The following is a 25,350-nucleotide window of genomic DNA, read 5'->3' as shown; positions in this document are numbered from 1 at the left end:
GGAAAATTTGGAAAAAAGGACAAAGCTAATAATAATGGTAAGTATTTACTGGACTTCTGTTCAGCACATGAACTAGTCATTACTAACATCATTTTTCAACATAAAGAGGTGCACAAGTTCACATGGAAAGAAGACCACAAGACATCAGAAAAGCATCATTGACTATATCATTGTTGATAGTGATATCTTCATGCTCATTCAGTATATAAGAGTTTACAGAGGATTTGAAATTTGCAGTGACCATTACTTAGTACTAAGCAGGATAAAAATGGATATCGCATTGAAAAGAATAGTATATAAGAAAGTTTTAAAAAGAATTAAAGTTGAGCAACTTTTACAAGTAAATTGTAGACTCAACTATACAATCATTATTGAAGAAAAAATGAAACAAATTGAAAACAAGAACCAAACCTTAGAGTATCAGTGGCAAACTCTGAAGAAGACATTGATTGATTCAGCTAGGGAGGTATGTGTGAAGTTGTCTGCAAGGATATCAAAATAAGAACACCATCGCAGACACAAGAAGTTAAAGAAACAGTTTTGGAAATGAAGAAATCACCAAAAGTTCTGAGCAAATAAGTTGCAGATGACTTAAAAGAATACAGAGAAAAGTGTAAGAGAGCTAAGCTATGTGTAAAAGTAGCTAAGCTACTTACTTACCTACTAACTACTTACTAAACTAAAAAAAAGTAGCAAAGTCATGGGAAGACTTTGGTAACAATATAGAAAATAAATATCAGGAAGGTGACAAAATGTGCTGGAGGTTATTGAAGAAGCTTAGAAATAGAGGAAAGAGTATTGTAAAAGGAATCAAAAATGATAAAGATGACATGAAAAACTGAAGATAAGGATATCCTAGATGCCAAGGCATATGTTAACTCCCTAGCACATTCCTTCAAAATACATGGTAGTTATTCCTCAGAAACTGGAGAAATTCATTTTTTTTAACTTTTAGTTGCTATCTTGTCATCCTAATCTATACTGCCATAATTAAATTCACCCATAACGATCACTCTTTTTCTATTTGCTTGGCTAATTTGCTTATACATGTATGATCCATATTATGATGAATAACAGTTGCAGATAACGTACAGGAATATGGTTTGCTTAAACCATATATCCTTGTATATTTTAGTTTCTTGACTTCTAACTGCTGACTTAAAACTTCAAGTACAGCATACAAATTCAATTATATGCTGTAAATGAAATATCATACAGGGACTTGTTACATTATACTGTGACTTCTTGACTATATGCAGGAAAGTAAAAATTTGGTAATGAATAATGACAATTTTTATTTGTCCAGAAATCAGCTCATTCTTTCCAAGGTTTTTCTTCAACTATTTTTCTTATCATTGTCTCAAATATATTGCATAAATCTTATCAGGAACAATCAGCAAGAATTGGTTTCCACTATCCACCCCAACACACACATTCAGTTTATTTTTATTTTTATTTTTTACAGATAGTACAATGAGAGCTCTACTCTAATCATCTAGAATTTCTGGTCAGCTCATCTACTCCAGTTCTTCCACATTTCAGATTCCTAATGATTTTTCTACCTCAAGTTTTGATAAATATTCTTGACTTCATTGCTCTTGAATATTTTCTGTTCTTTCACTGCTTGTATCATTTAACAATCTCTGAAAACAATTACACTAGACATCCAGAATATCATTCTTCTTATTTTATGTCACTTATCATTTTACAGTAATGTCTCCTCCCTTTGTAAGGTTTTTAAATAGCTTCTAGAACATTTTGCTGTCTTCTCAATATTTATCTTCTAAATATTCTTATCAGTTTTCCCGTGACTTTTGTTTGGCTACTTTTACAAATAGTTTAGCTTCTTCACATTTTTCTCTGAGTGTATATGTTGATTTACTTTCTATGAACTTTAAATATGCATAATTCTTTTCAAGATTGCCTCTTTAACCATGAGTCCACCATGAATTTCTGTTATATATATATACTGACTTAGATCCGAGAACTAGAAAAAACAATTAAATTTATTCAAAACGCAACATGTTTCATCGGATTGTCCGACTTCTTCAGGCATGGGAACATAGAAAGCAATACTATATATATATACATATATATTATTGTAAACAACTTCAATAAATGACTCTCTGGCTGAATCAATGTTTTCTTCAAAGTCTGAGACTGAACCACCAAGGTTTGATCATTTTAAAACTCTTTCATTTTTTTCCTCCAAATAATATTCACATATTTAAGTCTGCAGTTCACTTCTGAAAGTGTTTAACTTTGATTCTTTTTAGAGCTTTCTTATGTTTTTCTTTTCAACATGATATGCTCAAAACTAAATTATACAGATTTGAATTACTTCGTAATTTGAATTTCCTGTATAATTTTGTATCCTGAACTGGCATGAAAATATTCACTAACAACAGTAATAATATACTCAATAAAACTTTTATTTCTTGTGTCTTTTCTCTCTATGTGAATCTGTGCATATGTTCATGCCAAAACATGGTCTTAGTGATGATCAGTCTGACCTGAATGGAAATCCAACAGATAATTCCATTATTATTAGTTCTACACATTTCCCCAATTTTCGAAAACAATTCATATGCCTAGTATTCATTTTCTTCTCTGTTTAAAAAAATCTTTAAAAAAGAACCAACTTTTTCTTTGTCAGCTGCCTTCTCTGATGACTTGAAAAATGCTTCCATTTCTTCCTTAGTAGAAAACCTTTTGTGGAACCATATGCACAAATAAGTCTTACTCTCCAATTTCTCATTTTGATATCTGCCCACATCTCTCTCTCTACTTGAAATTTCCTGCTATTCAGTTAGATTATCTTGATATTTAACATTGAATGCTATTGTCTGAATATAACATCTTATATTTTTTAAGTAGAATCTCGCTTGTTTTAATTTTCTTTATCTCAGTAAAATCAATTATTAACACTGATTCTGTCCTTCCTACTGTTTATTCAACACATTACACCAACCCCTCCCCCAACATAAAATACACTGAGAATTCTCCAGGATTTTTGTTTGTTGCCATTGCCAATCTCCTTTCATATGATATGAGATTTAAAAAGGAATTTATCCTTCCTTCTTAGACATTGCTTTATATTCCTCATGCTGCTTAGGGTATTCTTTATACCTCCTCTTCATAACATATGCTTTTTCAGCAGTTTCCTGCATAATTCTATGATTCATTCATTTCATCTCAATTTTATTTATTCTCTTAACTGTTGTGGAATACAATCTAATATTGCCATAAGTAACTGATCTTAAACCAAGTCATAAGAACTGACTTCTCTCCTCTTCAATATCAAACCACAGAATGTAACCAATCCGTTACTCTAGTTTATCACAGTCTCTTTCTCTTTAATTCCATACATTTTTTTGTTCAGTGAAATGTGCACTAGCCACTTTCCATGTCAAAATTGCATGATTACTCTCCCAAACTGGTGGCATCCTAGTGACATCTATTATTACTCTGAGATAATATTATGAAGTCCAACACTTGTGTTCTATGTGTTGCTTCAAATACATGCTGTGAAAGGTGGTTATCAGCATAAAGAATTCAATCTCGTTACTTATGTGTGTTACTGGCATATAGGAAGTTATATTCTTCAAATGGGGTGCTTAAGGGTCAAAGCTGTATAACTGAGAGGAGACCTCCACATAGCCTTTAAAGGAATGCGGAGAACCGACCAGGGCTTCTGACCTAATGTCCAATCCTCACCTTCTCGTGGTGCACCCTGTTGGGTATCTACTTTAATACTGAACGAACGAGGATGGGCTGGCAATTTGGGATTTAGCCGACCAAATTGTATTCTTATTGGTTAAACCAAAATAAAAAATGATGGTACAACATGACAAAATTTCATGCCGGCTGGGGAGTCGCCCGGTTAAACAAGGCCCCCGTTGTTTTCGCCAGGGAACCAGGGCGAACAGCGAAAAGTCAGCTACTGGAACAAATCTGAAAACAAACCCCAACTCAACATCACCAGAGTTAAAGATCTGTACTATCAACGTAAGAAGCCTGAATGGCAAAGAAATGGAGCTAGCTGAGGAATTAGATAAGTACCAGATTGACATAATAGGGGTGACTAAAACAAAAAAGACCAAAACTGGTGAGATCTTTCTGAGCAATAAATACAAAATGTTATATTCAGGCAATAACAATCAAGGAAAAGAAGGGGTAGCCATAGTATTCAACACAAAATACGAGGCTAATCTTCTTGAATGGCAGTCAGTCTCATGTAGAGTAATGTGGGCAAATATGAGAATGGGGAACTGGACAATGAGACTTATTTGTGCCTACGGTCCCACAGAAGGTTCTACTAAGGTAGAAGTGGAGGAATTTTTTGAGGCTTTAGAAAAAGCAACTGACACAATGAAAAAGGAAAAGTTGGTCCTTGTTGGAGATCTAAATAGTAGAGTAGGAAATGATTGTGAGACATACAAAAATATTTTGGGAAAATTTGGAGAAAAGAGCAAAGCTAATAATAATGGCAAATATCTGTTGGATTTCTGCTCAGGACATGGACTGGTTATTACTAACACCATGTTCCAACATAAAAATGTGCACAAATTCACATGGAGAGAAGAGGCTAGGAATAAGAAAAGTCTCATTGACTATGTTATTGTTGATAGCGATGTTTTCTCCCTGGTGCAGGACACCAGAGTGTACAGAGGATTTGAAATTGGAAGTGATCACTATTTAGTCTTGAGCAGGATAAAATTGAATTTCATATTGAAAAGAATAACATGTAAGAAAGTTTTAAAGCGAATAAAAGTTGAGCAGCTCTCAGATGTAAACTGTAGACTAAAATACAGAAATATTATTGAAAAGAAAATGAAAGAGTTTGAGAACAGGAATCAAACCTTGGAGATTCAGTGGCAAACTCTGAAGGAAACATTGATTGATTCTGCCAGAGAGGCATGTGGTGAGGTTGTGTGCAAAGATAAAAAAATCAGAACTGCCTGGTGGACACAGGAAGTTAAAGAGGCAGTGAAGGAAAAGAAGAAAGCATATCAAAAGTTCCTGGCAAATAAGTCAGCTTTTACTCTTACAGAATACAGAGACAAATGTAAGAAAGCTAAACAGTGTGTAAAACTAGCTAAACAAAAGTCATGGGAGGACTTTGGCAAGAATATAGAAAATAAATATCAAGAAGGTGGCAAAATATTCTGGAGGTTGTTGAAGAAGCTTAGGAATGGAGGTAAGCGTGCTGTAAAAGGAATTAGAGATGATAAAGGTGAAATGAAAACAGGAGAAAAAGATATCCTTGAAGTATGGAGTAATTACTTTGAAAAACTGCTAAATGAAACAAGCAGTGATGACAGCACAGTGATAAAAAACACTGACCAGGCATGCAGTCAGGAATACATATCCATACTTGAAGTAGAAAAAGCCATCAAAGGCTTGAAATGTGGAAAGGCAGCAGGAGTAGATGATATTCGACCAGAAATGCTGAAGTATGGTGGTATAAGAGTCTTACAGTGGCTGCACTGCATAGTTCAGAAAGCCTGGACAGAGGGACGAATTCCCGATGATTGGAGTAGAGCTCTCATAGTACCCATATATAAAAAGGGAAATAAAACTGAATGTGAGAATTACAGAGGTATTTCCCTACTGAGTGTTCCTGGCAAGATCTATGCAAGTATACTTGAGAAACGGTTGAGAAGAATTGTGGAAGAAAAACTTGGTGAAGAACAAGCTGGATTCAGGCCAAATAGAGGCTGTCAGGATCAGATCTTCACTTTACGACAAATAGTCGAGAAAGCATGGGAATATAACAAAGATCTGTATTTAAGTTTTGTCGATTTGGAAAAGGCATATGACAAGGTGCCAAGAGAGAAGCTATTCAATACGCTGCAGTTATATGGTGTCAATGGGGCATTATATCAAGCAATACTTAGTCTTTATTTGAGTTGTGAGTCAGCAGTTAGAATTGAAGGAAGTACAGGAAGATGGTTTAATGTTAAATCTGGTGTGAGACAAGGATGTACATTATCCCCTCTGTTATTCATTATCTATATGGATCACATTATGAAGGAATGTCGTATTAAACCTGATATCAAAATTGGAGTTAATGTCAGCTCTTTGCTTTATGCGGATGATGTTATACTTCTAAATAAATCCGCTACAAGTCTGCAAGATTCTCTGACTAAATTGAATAGCTGTTGTAATAGATATGGTATGAAGGTCAGCAATAAAAAGACAAAGACAATGAAAATAGGCAGAATCATTGAAAATGTCAACTGTGTTGTGAATGGAGAACCTGTGGAACAAGTAAAACATTTCAGCTACTTAGGCACAATTTTTACTGAAGATGGTAAACTAAATATAGAAATAGACAACAGAATCAGCAAAGCTGGTATCGTGGGAAGTCAATTGAATAAATTCATATGGAATAAGAAAGAAATTAGTCGGAACACTAAATTAGCTGTATACAAGACTGTGTTCAAACTAATTTTAACTTATGGATCTGAGAGCTGGGTCAGAAGTAAAACACTTGACCAAAGACTAGAGATCGCAGATATGAGAGTCCTGAGAAAGATTAGAGGCGTGAACAGATGGCATCAATGGCAATATCATATTAAAAATGAGGATATTAGGAAAGAACTTGACATTGTCAGCATCCAGGAATGCATTAGCAGAGCTAATCTCAGATGGTATGGTCACTTAAATAGAATGGGAGAGGAAAGATTAGCAAAACAAGTGTTCTCTGCCAGGTTGGCAGGAAAACGACCCAGAGGAACACCAAGATATAGGTGGATTGATACGGTACAAAGTGCCTTAGACGATAGAAATATAAGATCTGATAATGTTGGAGTCTTGACAAGTAACACTGATTTGGAGGAAAATTGTAGATAGGAAGTTAGTAATGATGTAATTTTTTCATGTAGTACTGTCATATCCTGTACACCCCTTGAGGGTACATGGCAGGAATTTGATGATGATGATGATGATGATATTCTTCAAATATACAAAATATATTGATCTGGAGGTTTCAGGATATTAAGAAATCTCAATCAGAATACAGTTATAGGGCTGGGTGAGATATCTGTTCATTATGAGAAATTACAAAAGAAACAACACAGGTCCTAAATGGGCTGTAAGTTAAGCCTCAACACCCAAGGGAGTGAAAAGAGGGTAAGATAGTTATTATAAAGGAGGTTCCAAGATAGCTGTAGCATATTACAGACCAATTAATATTTCAGGAATGAGTGGATAGAAATATAACACTATGTAGGACAACACAGTTCTGTGAATGGGAGAGTAAGTGAATAAACAATCAGTATCAGAAGTGGTGATTAAGGAATTGAAGACATTGGTAAAAGTCTCTATTCAGGAATGGATGGGCAGGAATATAATTCTCTTTTGGGTAAGGGAAAAGAAACAGCATAGTTTTGTGAAGGTTAGATTTTACTTCAGTAATTTCACTTTTTTTATAATGAAGTGATAACTGTGATACTACTGGACCAGCAGCGGTGCACCACAGGACTATACTTGGGTTGTTGCTATTTAATTTGTATATCAAAGATATAGGAAATTGAAGAGAAATATTCAATTATTTGCAGAATATTTGAGCAAACAACTGAATATTTCCTCTCACTCAACTGGCATTATGGGCAAGGATAATGGCTGGTAGTTTAATGTGACACAGTGCAAGGTCATGCATTTTGGGATGAGCAAATTGCAACTGTATACTGCTTCTTATTATGGCTCTACAGCTCAAATCAAGCTTTGGTCTCTAAATTTATTGCCTCCAACCCTGTCTGTGCAAGCTTTACTTCCCCAGTTTGAACATTATAATATGATGTTGTTATCTTGGCCAATAATGTCTATCCATCTCATTCTAGATTTTCCTTTTGATCTTTTACCAAGAATTTTACTATTTATTGTGTCTTCTTTAGAATACTGTCATTTTCCATAGAAAGTATGGAAAATGACAATATCTAGCATAATCAAGCTTGATTATGCTAGATATTGTGGGTTCTTTATAAAGTTGGTATAACTCATGGTAATATCTGATCCTCTAGAAACCATTATCATTCACTGGGCCAAATATTTTTCTAAGGATCTTCCTTTCAAAAGCTGAAATCAAATTTTCCACCCTATCCATAAATGTCGAGGTTTCCCACCCATAATTGGACAAATTATCAATTTATATATTTTTACTTTAATCTTCCAATGAATATCTTTTGAAGTGAGTACACATGAGAGGGAGAGAACAGAAAGCAATGATCATTACTTCTAAATATTTAACCTGTTCCAGTTTTATTTTAAGGTTCCCAATTTTCACACTTTTATATGTCAAATGATTCTGCCTGGTATTAATCATTTTTTTTGCTTTTTGTTGATTAATTTTTAGTCCCATCTCTGGTGTTGATTTTCCTAGTTCCAAACATTTTTTCTGTTTTCTGTATAGTTCTTAATATGATGTTAATGTCATCTGCACATGCTACATTTGCACTGATTTATTAGAGTGTCTTTAGTATCTAATGGCAATGATCGGATAATGTATTCCAAAGCTATGTTAAAAAGTATTGGAGTTAGACTATCACCTTATTTCAATCCTTGACCTATTGGAAAGGGAATCATATGCTACGCTGATGAATATGGACTCAGGAAGTTGATGAGGCTAGGGATTTGGAAGTGACTGTAGACAGGGAGATGAAGTTTAGAAGGCACATTGCAAAAATGGCCAAAATAGCTTAGATTATCTGGATGCTAAAAACACCCCTGACAAGTAGTATAGGAAGAAAAGAAAGGCATAACAACAATGTTTTAATAAGGTCACAGTTTACCTATATGTTGAATACATTGACAAGGAGGGACAGAGAGGTTATTATCTTTCTTTAAAAGATTTTAAGGCCACATCTAGACTACTGTGCACAGATCTGGATGGCTGGATTCCTTGGGGATAAGTGGTGTGAGTGCAAGTTTGTGACACCTTTAAGGAATGCTTCATATAGACAGACTAATGGTCTGTAGGTCACAATAGCTAGTTGCCAGATGGAAAAGAGAGCATATGAGAGAAACACATCCCTTTTCCATCTATAGGGTGTATAAGATTAATACAGAAGCCTTCATTGTGTGAATAATAGTTAATGCACATTCCACAATGATTCTTTGACTGCACAGAGATGCCTGAGAAAATAATGTCACAAATAATGCATAATGTTCAAACAAAGATAGTTAATGCCATATACTACAAACTCTAGCCTAACAGCTTCTGTATAATATGCAAGCAAACTAGACAGAAAGAGAAGTTTAGAAATATGAGATTGTGGCAGTTACCTATTTAATATTAGTATGTGTTCTGAAATCCATTGTCTGAGTTGTGAAGTTAAAAATTCCGCATTTCTTCCTGAAATAAAAAGAAACTATCTACCCACACCAAGATCAATTAATTTGGAAACTGGCTACAGATGCCTAGAAAAAGTTCTCTAGTCGTAGAAATGAACTCGCAAAACTTCATTCTGCCATCATGTAAATTACTGCAAAGCTTGTTAGAAGTTTTTCCACTTTCCAACAACTATCTCTAATCCAGAGCATTTTAATAATAAGGTGTGACACCTTTTGACAACTCATATATGAAAATATGACATCTGCATTACTTCAACCCTAGTATCACCTCTAGGTCTGGCTGCCACTGACGAGACCTCAATAAAGGTCGAAACCAGTCTGGGTAGTGACCCTTCCCATAATGCATAGTATTACATATACCCATAAGGATATGTGCTTTGCATTATGGGATACTAAGGCAAGTGATGTGATGTCATTAGCTTCTATATACGAGTTGTCCTGTCCTGATTATATTTCAGGTGAAAACTTTGTTTGCTTACAGTTGGATAAAGGATTAAATCAAGTATATAATTTCTTGGTATCTTTAACTTATACTGCAAAGCTTATCTGAAGGTATCTTATCTAAAGATTCTAAACATAATAAAATGATCAATTTATTCTTTAATATATATATATATATATATATATATATATATATAAATAAAAATAAATAAAGTGCCTGTAATCAAGATAAAATGAATTATTGCTATCACTTATTATGAAAACTAAAAAATACTTACCATGAATGCTCTGCATTAAGCCCAATCTGTAAATATATATATAAATAAGTATATCAAAAGAATATTAAGATATTTGCTTAATGTCATAAAAATAATTTGATTTCTTCTTATCTATCTAAAACTCTGTTTTAGACTATTAATACTAATATTCATCCTACAACCAAGCAAAACAGCCAGGAGAACATACAGTTGACACATAAGAATATATATTGAGGTAAGGGTCTAACCACCTTACCCTAAAAGGTTATAAAAACATACAGATTTCTTCTTTCTTTCTTTCTTAATCTTTCCCTCTTTTACCTTTACGGTGTCGAGGGTTTCTATTCCTTATAATTGCAACATGATAACTAATATTTAAGGAATTGACAGCGTATACTAGAAATATAGATTAAATAAACTTTAATATATACTTTCCGATATTTCGGCAAACGTCACGTTGCCATCTTCTTGGGAACTTACTACAAAGACACGTGCACACAAGTACTAATAACAGCAAATGAGACTGAAGCTAGGAAGCTAGCGTTTTCCTAAAGTCCTGATGGTGCCCCCTGGCGGGCTATATTGGTAGTTCTTGGTCTCTGGACTGAAGTTCTTCTGATAAAAGTTTCCCAAATTTGGGGCAGTCTCATGCATCCAAATTTGTTGAGGTTTGGCATGTTCCTAAGGGCCGAGGCTGATTCCATGTATAGTCTTTCATACTTGAACTTGCTGCGGTGTACTACTGTGACTTTCTTCCATCTTATTCTGTGGCGCGTATCCAGAGCGTGGTCTGCAAGCCCAAGCATGGGCTTGCACACTTCAGTCCAGAGACCAAGAACTACCAATATAGCCCGCCAGGGGGCACCATCAGGACTTTAGGAAAACGCTAGCTTCCTAGCTTCAGTCTCATTTGCTGTTATTAGTACTTGTGTGCACGTGTCTTTGTAGTAAGTTCCCAAGAAGATGGCAACGTGACGTTTGCCGAAATATCGGAAAGTATATATTAAAGTTTATTTAATCTATATTTCTAGTATACGCTGTCAATTCCTTAAATATTAGTTATCATGTTTAACCAGCGTATAAGCCTCTCAACAAGAATATAACCGCAACAGTTATACGAGGATAAGGTGATTGGCCCTATGACTCTCAGTGTATCCTATGTCTGTAGACACATCATATTCTCAAGGCCGGCTTGCCTGCTTGCTGGAAGGAAAAACCCCAGATAAACTGGGGAGAAAAACCCTGCAGTCAATGCCCAAGACCAACTAACTTGGCTATGTCTGAGAAAGATCCTAATGTATACCTTTTTTTTTTTTTTTTTTTTTTTTTTTTTTTTTTTTTTTTTTTATAAATGAATCATTGTAATCCACAGATTTTGTCTTTCCTCATAGAAGCATTGCACAGACCAATCAATTTTGGTCACTTGCTACTGACTGTTCTCCACCACATCCACATTTCCAAGAAACCCAAGTGACTAAATTTGTGCAGAGCAGCCCAAGTGTTGCCATGTCTCTCTCTCTCTCTCTCTCTCTCTCTCTCTCTCTCACACACACACACACACACACACACACACACACACACACACACACACACACACACACACACACACACACACACACACACACACACACAGAGAGAGAGAGGAATAACAACTTCCTTACCTCTACTTATCAGTGTGTTCTTTGAATTCAAGTGATTCTTTGAGTTATACCCCTTCTGCAACATGCAATCTTAAGTTCAATCCCCAGCCTCATCATTTTCTCAGTACAGTGTTCCAATCCATGTAATATGCAGCTCATAATCTTTTCACCCCAAAGTGCAAAACAATGTCACCAAGTTGAAATGAAAACCATTATCTTTCATTATCACTGTATTACTTAAATCATCCTGCAAAATCTCTACATCACCATTACTAATTATTTTAGTATTGCATCATCAACCTGTCAAATCATTCTGTAACATTATTTGTTAAATACAAATTAAAAAATAGACCAAGTACAGAGCTCTGTAATACATCAGTACCTACCTTTTCTTGGATTCTATCGCTCAGCCATCATCTTATCTATTCACCAGCTTTATATCTATCTTCATTTATTACAGTTTCCATAAAAGAAGTGGTATACTGTCAAATTACTTTACGGCGTCCAACAGTATCAAGGCATAGCCATTTCCTTTACTAACATAAATATCACTGTATTGTAAAAAGTGAGTAAATTAGTAGGCACAGTCCTATGCCCTTTATAGGAATATTATATAATACCCCATATAGAGAGTATCATATTCTTGTCCATGCATTACTGAATTCTACCAACTCTGCAATATAATATTTTACCACCACTTCTGAGATACTGATCAGCCTATAATTTATTACTTCTGTCTCTATGGTCTTCTAAGACTCCTTTATATAATGGAAATATTTTGTCGTCTTTTCACTCCCATGGAACCACAAAAGAGTCAAGACATCAGCTAATTCTTTTCCACCTTGTCATAATGATATTCCATTGCAGCATTCATAACAAAATTTTATTAAAGATTTGTTATGAATACTGCAATCTTTAAAAATCTTGTTAAATATTTTGTATTATTCTGGGCATCTCCAGTTCATCTATTCCCATTCTCAGATCAGTCCCAGCAAAATTTCTACCTGGATTCTCACAAAGAGATACTTAGTAATTCAACTATTACTTCTGGTTCTGTCATGTTTCTACCATCAGCATTCCATTAACATCATAATAATTTTTTTTTTCCCTTTTGCCAGCAAAAGAGTTCTTAAATGTTCTTTTAGTCTGCTTGGCTAGTTTTCTCTACCAATCTAATTTTGCCTTTCTTATCAAGTTGGGGTGACCCTTCTTGCCTGTGCTTTATATTGCTCATGAGTATGCCGATCACCTTTCTCATTATATTACTTCAACATCCCCCCCCCAACACACACACACACACACACACACACACACAATTACTGCTTATTGATGCTACTCATCCATTTAAATGCCAGCTGATCTTATGTATGTAGTCCAATACTGTTTTTCTTAAATATCTCTGACCATTTTCCAGGCATTGCTAATGTCCTTCCCTTGAAGTTTGTTATGCCATCTTTGGTGATAGCTCCAAGTTATCTCCTAAGTTCATCATGATGATCACCAGCTAATTCTACATAAACATAACCCAAGATCCATTAGATGGAGAGTGGAGATGCTATCTACTTGGCCAATCAGGCCAGCATATTCCCTAAATCTTCTTCTGACTTTTCCAGAGTTTATTGCACAAATATTTTGCTCTGAATGCCTTTATTTCACATCAGACAACATCAAATGCAATGTCTGCCATGTCTACTTACTACAATGATGGAACTGGACTACCAGAATTGATGAAGCCAATTTAGGGGGAAATGCGTACAGAGAGTTAAACTTTATAGAGCATATTGCAAAAAATATGCCAAAGTTTAAATGCTGTTGAAAACTACTGATTCCTCCCACCCCCTCCCATTATAACACCACATCTGAACTATGCGCACAGATGTTGTTGCATGGATGGATTCCATGAGAAAGTGGTGAAGAGGATGCAGACCAACATTGTGACAGGTCTATGGAATGGTCTATGAGGAGAGGTTAAATATCTGTGCTTCCAAGACTAGCTGATAGCCAAAAAAGAGGGGGACATGATGGAAACATTGAAGTTATTAAAGGATTCACACCAAAAACTTTTTTCAATACATGCCAGGAAGAAAGAAAATGAATAATAGTAGTATAAGTCTCCTGTGATAAGTTTTTGATTCCATGGAGATGCCCAAGAAAGTTTTTTTTTATTTTTTATTTTTATTTTTAAATTAGATATAAAGGTCTCTTTGAATAATAAACAGTAAGGCAGTAAAGCTGGGAAAAAAAAAATACTTACCCGACCATTTTTTGAGACAATTAACGTGTATGACTTATCAAACCATCGATCATAACCTTTACCATGCAACATTGCCTGAGCAAATCTATCAAGTTTACTTGAATCTGCCTTTAGAACAAATAAAGTAAAATTAAAAAAATTAAATCTGCTTAATTTTCAAAACCATTATATAATAATATCTTGTTCAAAATTTAGGAAACTAAAGATGTTACTGAATTTGAAATAAACAAATTTCAAAGCATCAACTTTGTAGATATTTATTATGTAATATCTAAGAATGAAAACCGTTTAACTTCTACTTTACAGAAGACTTATAAATGAATATAAACAAACAAAAAAAAATGATGATTACAGCCAAGCAGTTTTGCATGCCAACTGCTAAATGTCACAAGAGATTAAAATTTCACAGGTACATACACCAACTTTCAAGACTGAGAGTTTTTTCTTTCTTTGTCTTTTTCGTTTTTTTCTGGGGCAAAAGGGGTAGAAATAACTCATTTTCCAAAATATTTTATTTGCAGATACTAAACTTTAAGTGTGAGTGGAATAACAAAAGGATACAAGAAATTCTAATTTTTAAAATATATAAAAATCTATTAAATCTTCATACTGTTCATTTAAGTAACAAATAAAAACTGGCTTTCAATTTTTAACAATGTTAAATTAAAAAAACAATGAAACAAAATAAACTAGATGGTTTATCTGGTCTGCTGATATTTCATTGGAGTGATTATATTGCTGAAAGGCAAAATCAACTGTTAAAAGTATGAATGATTAGGTATGCAGTGAAAACATTTATATTGCTTAAAAAAAAAAAAAAAAAAAAAAAAAAAAAAAAAAAAAAAAAAGCTATAGCAACAATCATAAAATTATTGTCTAGAATTGAACACATTCTAAACCAGGGCTCCAGAAATCCACTCAAGACAGCCAAATTATCAAATAAGTGGCAAGTGAATTTTCAGCTCATTTGAAATGCATTTAAAATATATTTTCTTCAGATAATTTTCCCCTTTTTTTATTTTAAAACATAATTTCATTCACTGTTAATTTCTTCATCATGGATCTCTGACAACAAATTTAGTGCAGAAGTTTTACTTCCAGAGAATGGGGAAAAAAACTGCTCAATGTGAAATCTAATTCGAACACTACAGCATTCCCTTTTTAAGTAATCACATAACAACTTGCACTTTTAGTTGCCGGTTTTCTCTAAAAGTCATAATGTAAATTAGTTATATTCACCTTGTTCAATCCTTTTATCTTTTAAGTTAAGAGTGACTAATATGGTAAGGAAGACGAAACTGGAATATGAGAAGAGATTAGCCCTAAGATCCAAAGAAAATACTAGGGAATTTTTTAGATATGTGGCCAGTAGGAGGAGAAATGACTGTGGAAGAATGATATTGTGGGATAAAAATGGGAATAGAGTGACTGACGCAGAGGACATAGTAGAATTGTTCAATGACCACTTCACTGGAGTATTTTATCCTGGAGGAGTCAGTTTTAATGCTAGAGGGATAGGGCAGGTTCAAGGTTTAGAAGTATAGGAGGAGAGTGTGTTTCAAATACTGAGTACTCTGGATGTCACTAAAGCTGTGGGACTGGATGGTATTTCAACCACGAGTTTTGAGAGAATGTGCTAAAGAACTGACAGCTCCTTTGATCTGGCTTCTCAATGAGAGTCTGGCTATGGAAAAGGTGCTCAGGGAATGGAAGGAAGGTAAGTTAGTGCCATTGCATAAGGGTGGTAGCAGACTGGAAGTGTCTAATTATAGACCAGTTTGTGTGTCATCAGTAGTTAGTAAGATCTTGGAGAAAGTAGTGAAAGACTGTATACAGCATTGGGCGGATGAGGGTAATGTTATCTGTGAGAGTCAACATGGATTTGTGAAGGGGTGCTCTTGTTTTAGCAATATGCTAGCCTTTTATGATAAAGTTAAAAGAGCATTAGATGAGGGAAAGGCATATACTGCCATTTGCTTAGACTTAGCGAAGGCATTTGACAGGGTGCCACATAATAAGCTGATATTTAAGTTGCAGCATGGTTCAAGGAGTGGTATGATAGACTTTGTGTTTTTTTAGGGGGGGGCCTCCCCTCGATGAGTCTTGATAGACTTTTGTTTCTTAGGAAGGACCTCCCACGATGAGTCTTTTGACTCCATGGAGGCCTGAATAATAATAATAATAAAAAGTTTCAGAACTTTAATTTTTCTTTCTATATGAAAGACTATAAAAAAATGAACAGTCATTAAAAACTCAAATTACAAGCTCTCCTACCAACAATGGTTGTCCTGTCATCACTGATATAACATAATAGGCAAATTTTAATATTTTTCATTTTATATGAAATACAGAATTACATTTCATATTTCACTTCAGGTGAACAATTGTAATAGAGCATTATCATAAGCTTATTTTCACAGCTCACAACATGAATACCTAAAATACTTGAATATTTTACATAATGAAAATGCTTTTTAATATTGTTATTTAAAAAATATAGTTATCTTGCAAAGACCAGATCATGTGACTGATCTGATCTTTACAAGCAAGTGTTATCTACATTGTTTTCAGGAATTTTATTATTTGTCTTTCCTATTAAATTATCGTTTATGGAGAATTGATATTATTATTATTATTCAGGAACCACGGAGTCACAAGATTCATTATGGGAGGTCCACTCTAGAAAACACACAGTCTATCATACCATAACATGAACACACTGACCACTCATGCTCTTACCACTCTGTTATTAAGTGACACCTCCAGGGAGTCTAAAGACTCATCATGGGAGGTTACCTACTCTACAACTCTTTGTCTCCATCACTCAAATCTGCCAACTATAACAAACCACAGCTACACCAATGCCATCTACCTCCCACCACCACCACTAGTATTTCCACAGACAATGACAAACATCCATTGGCTGGAGGGCAGATACGCTAACCACTCAGTTGACAAAGTCAGCTATCAGGCAATGCATTCCACAGTTCAATCACCCTCCATGCAACGATACCACTCCTTACCATCTTGCTCATGACTTCCTTTCAAAACTTCCAGGGATAACCCCTTGTCCTCAACAGTTTAAAAGTCTCAATCATATCACCTCTCCTCAGCCTATTCTCATAACTAGCATTATACAGTCCTGATATCATCTCTGCTATCTGTCTCTGTACTCTTTCCATGGTTAATTTATCCCCTTCAAATCATAGAAACCAAATTTGAGCACAGTAGTCTGGGTGTGGTTTGACAAGGGATTTATACAATGGAATGACAACTCTTATCTCTGTAGGTCAACATTCTTCTCGGTACTGCAACAATCCTATGAGTTACCTTCACCAATATGTTCCCTGAATTTCAGGTTTCTATCAATCAGACCCTCCCCAAATCCCTTGCCTTCTCCACTTCCTCCAAAAGAGTATGCAGCCTCCCATTGGCATCCCAAATTTCAAGGCTTTACATTTAGCTGAATTAAAGTGATCCAGTTTATTCAAATCCTCTTGTAGGGCTACCACATCTGCCCTATTACTAATAACCCTTCCCGGCTTAACATCACCTGCAAACAACTAAATATCTCCTTGCAATCCATTGGCAATGTCATTGATATGAAATTTAAACAATACAGGTCCCAGTACTGAGCCCTGTAGGACCCAACTTGTAACCTTCTGCTTCCTTGATACCACTCCCTCATACACAACTCTTTGAAACCTATTAGACAACCAATCCCAAATCCAGTTCACCAACCTGATGTCTAAAATGTGCTGCAACTTAATTTTCAGCTTATCACGTGGTACCCTGCAAGTTCATTCCCTGTCTCTTGACTTCTTCTCACCATTTTTAAAATCCAAAAAATGCAGAATATGCCTTTCCTTATCAACTGTTCTTCTCACTTTATTATAAAAGGCAATCATATTACTAAAAGAAGAACCCCCCCCCTTAGAAAATCCATGCTGATTCTCACAGATAACATTACACTCATCTGCCCAATACTGTAAATGATCCTGCACTAATTTCTCCAAAATCTTAACAACTACATTATTCTTATCATGTGTTTCTGCCGTTCTGCAATTTCACCATGAATGTGAAATCAGAACAAAGGGTAAATGTAAAATTTTGCATAAAACTGGGGAAATCAGTCACAGAGACCCTTGAATTAATTCGTAAGGTATATGAAAATGAAGACATTGACTGAACTCAGTGTTTTGAGTGGTACTCTCATTTTAATAAGAGCAGAACCACTATGGAGGATGACAAGAATTTGGGACAACTGTCCACCAGCACAACCCATGAAAATGTTGAAAAAATTTGACAAATCATCTGTGCAGATCAAAACATCACCATCCGAGAAGTTGCTGACAGAGTTCGGATTTCATATGGAGCAGCTCAAGTGATCATCATGAGAGATTTGAACATGCATCATGTCTCTTCCAAGTTCATTTCCTGTCTCTTGACTTCTCACCAGAAGGTGCACTGTGAGAACGTCTGCCAAGATCTTCATCAAAAGGCCACTGATGACTCAACCTTCATCTCAAGGATCATCATTGGGGGGGACTTAGGTTTATGGTTACAACCTGAGACAAAACAGCAATCATCACAGTGGAAGAGTCCACATTCCCTAAGACCCAAGAAGGCAAGTCAGGAGTACAACAAAGAGCATGTCAATCGTCTTTTTCAACATTAAGGAGACTGTGCACTGAGAATTTGTCCCACCCAGTCAGACAGTCAATGCAGAATTCTACTGCAACGTTTTAAGGCTGTTGAGAGAAGACGTTTTAACCATTTTAAAAGACCGGAACTGTGACAAAGCTGTAACTGGCTCCCCTACCACAACAAAGCTCCCTCCCACAGCACCTTAAAAACCCTCCTTACTCAACAGATTTAGTCTCTTGTGACTTCTTTTTGCTTCCAAAAATGAAACTGAAGTTGGAGGGGCAGTGGTTCGACACCATAAGGAAATCCAGATGAATCTCAAGCATTGCTATGTGCTTCAACAAAAAAGACTTCCAGGAAGTGTTTTGAGCATGGCAAAAGTTGTGGGATCACTGCATGAACTCAGAAGGGGACTAAGTTTGAAGGGGGTTTGAGTCCAAATTTAAATTGGGTAAGTTGCAAAGATTTTATTAGCCTAGTCCAGTTTCTTTTTTGACAGCACCTTGTATATATCAAGTCTGTACAGCTTAGTCAATAAAAGTGAAGCCCTCTAGATGGAAAGTGGGTTTGAATCAATCTAAGATGTGAAGAATCTTTATCAGGGCTTTTGAAAACTGAAGGTGAGTCAGCTGGTCTCATATGGAGGTGGAAGGGTTTTCTTTCCCAGAAAGTTGGTTTTTTCATCTAACCAAACAGAAAAACTGGCAGAAGAACATACACAATTTACAGATTAACTGCACTATCATAAGCAGTAAATAGGTTTATAAGAAGCCAAGTCATTTGGATAAGACAGGCAATTGAACCTAACGTGAATGGGAGAATGCGATGGGATATATATATATTCTAACATGTTTTATCCTAGCTACTAAATGATTGCATATCTAAAGAATTCCACTGTAATGTATCATTACAATGTGTGATTTCTTTGCCACATAGACCTACAAGTTTCTTTCTTTCCAGTTGGTAAACTAAATTCTTTCCTTGCCTCTCCAAAAGACAAACATCCTCCTCTTGCTTACGCTGGAGTTTACAGGATCCCTTGTTCCTGCAGCCTTTCTTAATACTGGACAGACAAGTCATTCAGTTCATATTTGCCTAAAACAATATCAAGAATATGTTTTACTTCAAACATCTGATAAGTCTGGTTTAGCCAGTCATGCCTTATCCACTAGGTAATATAATTCATTGGAATAAAACTAAAGTTCCACACAAAAGTTATTTTCTTCCTAAAAGATTATATACAGCAAATTGTGAAGCTCACATTCAGAGTACTCTGAATACGACAAAAATGATTGCCTTAAACTTTCCCAATTTTGTGAAGTAATCCTTCAGTAATGCTCCTCATTCCTGTGTTTCATAAATTGTAATTATTTAAATTTATTTTTTTGAATTCTAATAGTAGATGAAATCATCCTCATGGAGTTGACGACATATAATAGTTGAACACTTGCAACTTAAGTGTTGTTCTTATCGTGTGCATCTCTTATCGGATGGGATAGATTTTCAACTGTATTGACAATGGCCAAAAAACCTAGCTAAAAATTCTACAAATATTATATAATTTTTTCCTAATGCAAGTATCATTCCATTACTTTAAAATTTTATCGTTATGTTGACCATTAGTTTTCTCATTGTCACACACTTATAAACAATGAATCTCTATAAACCTCCCACTTTATAACTAATGTTGCAGTGCTACATATTCTTTATGTGATACCAATGAAAAGTAGTCAGTTATCAAGGATTAGACCAGTCTTTCCATCTTGCAAATAGTTTCCCCCCCCCCACCTTTCCCATTTAGTCTGTATTATCTACTTCTGGTAGTCAATATCTTTCCATCCTATATAAATGACTCTCTCCATTTCTCACTATATTCCATAATTATTTCATGTAAACTATAAATACTCAATTGTCTTATAATATCTTCATTTTATATAGGACCTAATTTTGTATTTCATTAAGTGTTCTTAAAAATTTCATTTCTGCTGTCTGTATTTTATTTTGATAGATTTTTACCAGTCCATATTTCTGAACTTTTGAATTCTAATAGTAGATGAAATTATCCTCATGGAGTTGACTATCTCTATTTCAACAATAGAAATAGTTGAAATTTCTATTTCAACTATTTCTATTTAAAGTTTATTTCCAATGATACCTAAGTATCTAGACGATGAGAGCTGATCTCCTTTGAATAACGTTAAACAACATTCTATCTTGGGATTAATGTAACAGTATACAGCCTCATTGATATTCAAAAAAACTGATTTTTCTTCTTTCATTCCAGGCATTACTTTGCTACCACATACAAACTTAAAATGTTTCCATTTCAAAGAATCCTGTTGTCGCATCAGGTGATAGTTCCCTCTATGAGTGCTATAAAACTTTAAAATATAAAACTGCTTTTTAGGACAGATGAGAATAACGGAGTGGGAATGGGGTTTTATAAAATTTAAGCTGAGTTTCTCATCTTATTTTTCTAATTCAATAATCTTCTAATATTGAATAACTGAAAATTTGAAAAAAATAAATTTCAGATTTTCAGAATTTTTTTTTTCTCATTGATATTGGTCTTTTAAATAAATCTAGTCAATAGGCTGTACATTTTGTACAGCCTATTGACTAGACTGTATGGACAAAATGTGCATGTTTGGACATGCACATTTTGTACATATTATGGATGGGCTAAGGGATAGGTAATCTGGTTTTACTGCTTTAGAGGCCAAACATGGAACCTTTCTAAGACAATTCACATTCCTCCAGTAAGCAGGATAGTAATCTCACATTGGGTGATGAAACTGGTCTACAATTTAATCTTACATAAATATCCAAGACACATAAGGGTTTGAACCCATGGCCTATTAGATGGAGAGTAGACATATTACCCACTCAGCTAAGTAGGGAAATATGCCTTCATTAATTTTTTTTTTTAATCTATATATCAAAGATTTTCTCCAGTGACTATAAATCCAATTTCCAGTTATACAAATGATAATACACTGTACCACTACTCTTGCTTACTTAACAAATCTCTCACTACAGATATGAACTCCTAAAATCTCTCTCTCTCTCTTTAACAATAAATATCTCAATAATGATAATCTCTGAACTAGCCCTCAATTGGAATCTCAAACTGATATTAACTTTGATGCTACTAAAACTCAATCCTATCTATATCTACCAAAAACATTTATACAATTCTCTATTTCCAATGATACCTAAGTATCTAGACAATGAGAGCTGATCTCCTTTGAATAACGTTAAACAACATTCTATCTTGGGATTAATGCAACAGTATATAGCCTCAATGATATTAAAAAAAAAATGATTTTACTTCTTTCATTCAAGGCATTACTTTGCTACCACATACAAACTCAAAATTTCTCCATTTCAAAGAATCCTGTTGTCGCATTGGGTGATAGTTCCCCTCTATGAGTGCTACAAAAATGTTTGCTTTTTAGGACAGATGAGAATAAACGATGATTAGTGCTCCATTTCCACCAATTCACTGAAGTGACTTTCATCAGCTCCTAACCACATTTAAACAATATATCAAATATGCAACCCTCATCAGTTCACTTAAGAACACTCTCCTTTATCACATCCAGGTGTATATGAAGAGTCCTGTACTTGTGACCTGGTTTACTTTAGACAGACAAACATATCTGATGACATCTGCCTCTCATCATCCATCTATTCATTGTATATCATCAGATGCCATATGGTCACTCTGTTGCTCAGTGATGTGCCACACCAGTCCTCTCTGGGTGGTCCTGTTGTATGCTTTTCTGGAGGCTTCAACTTTCTGAAGATCAGTCACTTTACACACCATCCATCCATCTCACTGAGAGTCTATCCTTTCCTCTTTTTCCAAATCCTTTACCTTCTATTACCAAAAATTGCTACACAGAAGTCATTATAAATCAGAGAGAGACTGCTATTGGAAATCAGACGCAGCTTTAAAACATTCCCTAAACATCTGAGAGACAGTGATTTTAAGATCAAATTAATACTTGTTCAACTGTTTATCCAACAGGTGGCATCAATTAGGATTTTAGTTCTTTGTGTTGTCCATTACAGTTTTAAACTGTACCTACTATTAACTAATTGTTACTATTCGCATACTGTGACAAACTTTGATGCTCTGAAAATGCTGAGTATAATAACATTGAAATATCAGCAAATAAGTAAATAAATATTAATTATTTTCTTATTATTCTTGTGTTGCAAATGGAAATGTTAAACTTAACATGAACTACAGCAGCAACTGTAGTGGAAACTACAGTTGCTGCTGTAGTTTCCACTTAACACAAGGATAAGATTGAATATAGCATTTAACTTTAATAGCCAGATATTTCAACATGAAAATTACAGATCAATCAGTGGCATAAGGCAGTGGAGTACAAGATAGAGAACAAACAATGGATTATTTAAAACAGTAAAAGCTGCATGAGAGCATAACCAGAACAATGCAAGTGGTTAACAAAAGAAGCATTAAATTATTTTTTAAAAACATATTAATGAGGTCTGGTTAGAATGAGACTTTCCCATATCTTTGGTAAGGAGAGGCAGTCATTCCTGATTTGAGTTCAGATGATTGAGCTAGTCTCTGGCATTCTCTTTAAACAAACATTTGAACTTGTGACAGCACCAATGGGATGAGCATGTTTCAGACCAGAAGAAATTGTAGTGAGTATCAATTCCACGTTGTGATATGCTAGATTTCTCATTAATGATTAAGAGTTGTGTTCTAATCTTTTCTCCACAGAATATTCTGCTTGTCTGAAATAGGAAAGATGACAGTCACAAGGAACTTGGTAGATGGGAGGAAGAGAAAGGGAAAATCGTTAGATTTTCCCTTTCCAAAGAGGAGAGTTTGTTGAGAGGAATAAATGTAGTCGCTAGACGATTTTTTTAAGAATTCTTGAGATTTCAGAGTAGAAATGTATAGGATCAGAACCCTCTGTTTCATAGTTGTTTGAGGCAGACTTATAGGAATCAAAAACACACGTATTGTTTGTTCTGAGAAACCATTCAGTTGCATAAAATGTTTGACATCCAGAAGTTTTTGTCTTAGTTGTTGTGGTTTAGTACAATATGAGCATGATATAAAAGAATTTTTATGATTCCAGTTTTTAGAAGAATGGCAAGTATTGTTGTATCTAGCATCCAGTGAAGGCAGGTTTGCGATAAACAGAAGTAGTTAGTTAACATGAGGAAGAGCAGGAGAGCAAGGCATCTACAAAAGCTGGCTTGTTTCCCTTTTCTATTTCCATAGTGAAATTTATCACAGATGTAGATTGTTTATATTTGCTAGAAAGGCAGGAGGTATAACCACTGATATAATGCATCCAGAAAGAAGGCTGAGGCTGTATGGATGAGAAAAGGATTTCTCCTAGGTAAGTTTGTGAGAGCTGGAAAGTGTAGGCTCCCCATGGTGGTCTCTTCGACTTGTTTGTAAAATATTTTTTGACAAATCAAATAACATGAATGGAAAAGAGTTCTGTTCCCCTACATTTCTGGCATCTCTGAACCAATTTCAAAAATCCTTAAAAAATAATACAATCTAGCAGCTACATTTATTCCTTTCAACAAACTCACCTCTTTCTTTTCCTGGTATCTAGCAAGTTCCTTGTGCCCGCAACTTCAGACAAACTGGATGTGTGGAGAAAGGTTACACAAACACCAATTTTACACTGTTAATAAGAAATCTGGAATAGCACAACATGGAATCGATACTGATCACAATATCCTCTGGTCTGAAACATGCTTATGCCATCAGTGCCACAACCACAAGTTCAACATTTGTTTAAAGAGGGTGCCAAAGCCTTGCTCTATCATCCAACCTGAACTGGAATGACTGTCTAAGACATCATTAATATATATTTTTTTAAAATAATTAAATACTTCTTCTCTTAACCACTTGCACCATTCGATTTATACCATCATGCAACTCTTACTATTTTAAATACCCATTGTTCATGCTCTATCTTATACTTCACTAGCCTTATGCCACTGATGATGATCTATTATAAGGTGATGTTAGTCACTGAAGAATGAGGATGTGGATTTGAGCTGTGGTAAAAAAAAAGTGTTTTTAAAAGTGTATAATGTGACTTTTGTCGCAAATGTGCTACAGTGTTCTTTAGTGGTGTTGCTTACGGAATTTAGTTGTTTATATTATGTTATTTTTGCATTACTGAGAATGCGAGGTCAGAGTCTCACATCTGCAGTGGAAGAAAAGATAAGTTTTCATTATTTGCTATTTAGTATAGTTAAATATAGTTTATATTGGCTTACAGTAGAGCATATAACATGGTATTTAGCGTTTCATTTTAGAGTTTAGGTTTAGTTGTAGTAGTTCTTTGACACAACATAAATGATGGCAGATGCTGTGGATCCAATTACAAATGGTGTGTCACCAAGTAAGTCCTCTCCCATTCAAGGACTCTATTTTGCATAACATAATAAAGGATTTTGTGGCATGCAGGACTTCTGGCATGTATGAGTCCCAGCAGATGAATATGTGGTGGGTGAAAGAAGGGGGAGTGCATATATGCTTAAAATGTAGGCAATGCAAGGAATTCAGCGAGTTAGATGCTACAATATCCGACCTCGTTGCATCAGAAGTGGGAGATCTTCGAGAGACGAGTGGTGTGATAGGTGAGAATAACGAGCAGAGAAACATGAATGAAGAAATAAGAGTGGAAAGTGAGGAAGGGTTGAAAGACTGAAGTTTTCGGAGATGGTTATGATT

General features: G+C 35.0%; 1 protein-coding gene across 2 annotated transcripts in view; it reads right to left on the bottom strand.

Moving 5' to 3' along the window:
• whd (carnitine O-palmitoyltransferase whd) overlaps positions 1 to 25,350 on the bottom strand; it is a 297,210-nt gene that overhangs the window by 125,250 nt on the left and 146,610 nt on the right. For both annotated transcript variants that reach the window (XM_090412567.1, XM_090412568.1), the window contains exons 14-15: positions 13,950 to 14,057; positions 10,077 to 10,102 (exon numbers count right to left, since the gene is read on the bottom strand). In XM_090412567.1, the coding sequence (XP_090268693.1) occupies positions 10,077 to 10,102; positions 13,950 to 14,057 (134 nt within the window). The remainder of the gene's footprint in view (positions 1 to 10,076; positions 10,103 to 13,949; positions 14,058 to 25,350) is intronic.

This window comes from Typopeltis vanoorti, chromosome 23 (genome assembly GCF_054136105.1).
Source record: "Typopeltis vanoorti isolate ZY-2024b chromosome 23, IOZ_Tvanoo_1.0, whole genome shotgun sequence".
Taxonomy (NCBI): Eukaryota; Metazoa; Arthropoda; class Arachnida; order Uropygi; family Thelyphonidae; genus Typopeltis; species Typopeltis vanoorti.
Note: the sequence above shows the minus strand (reverse complement) of the source record. Positions and strands in the feature narration are given on the sequence as shown.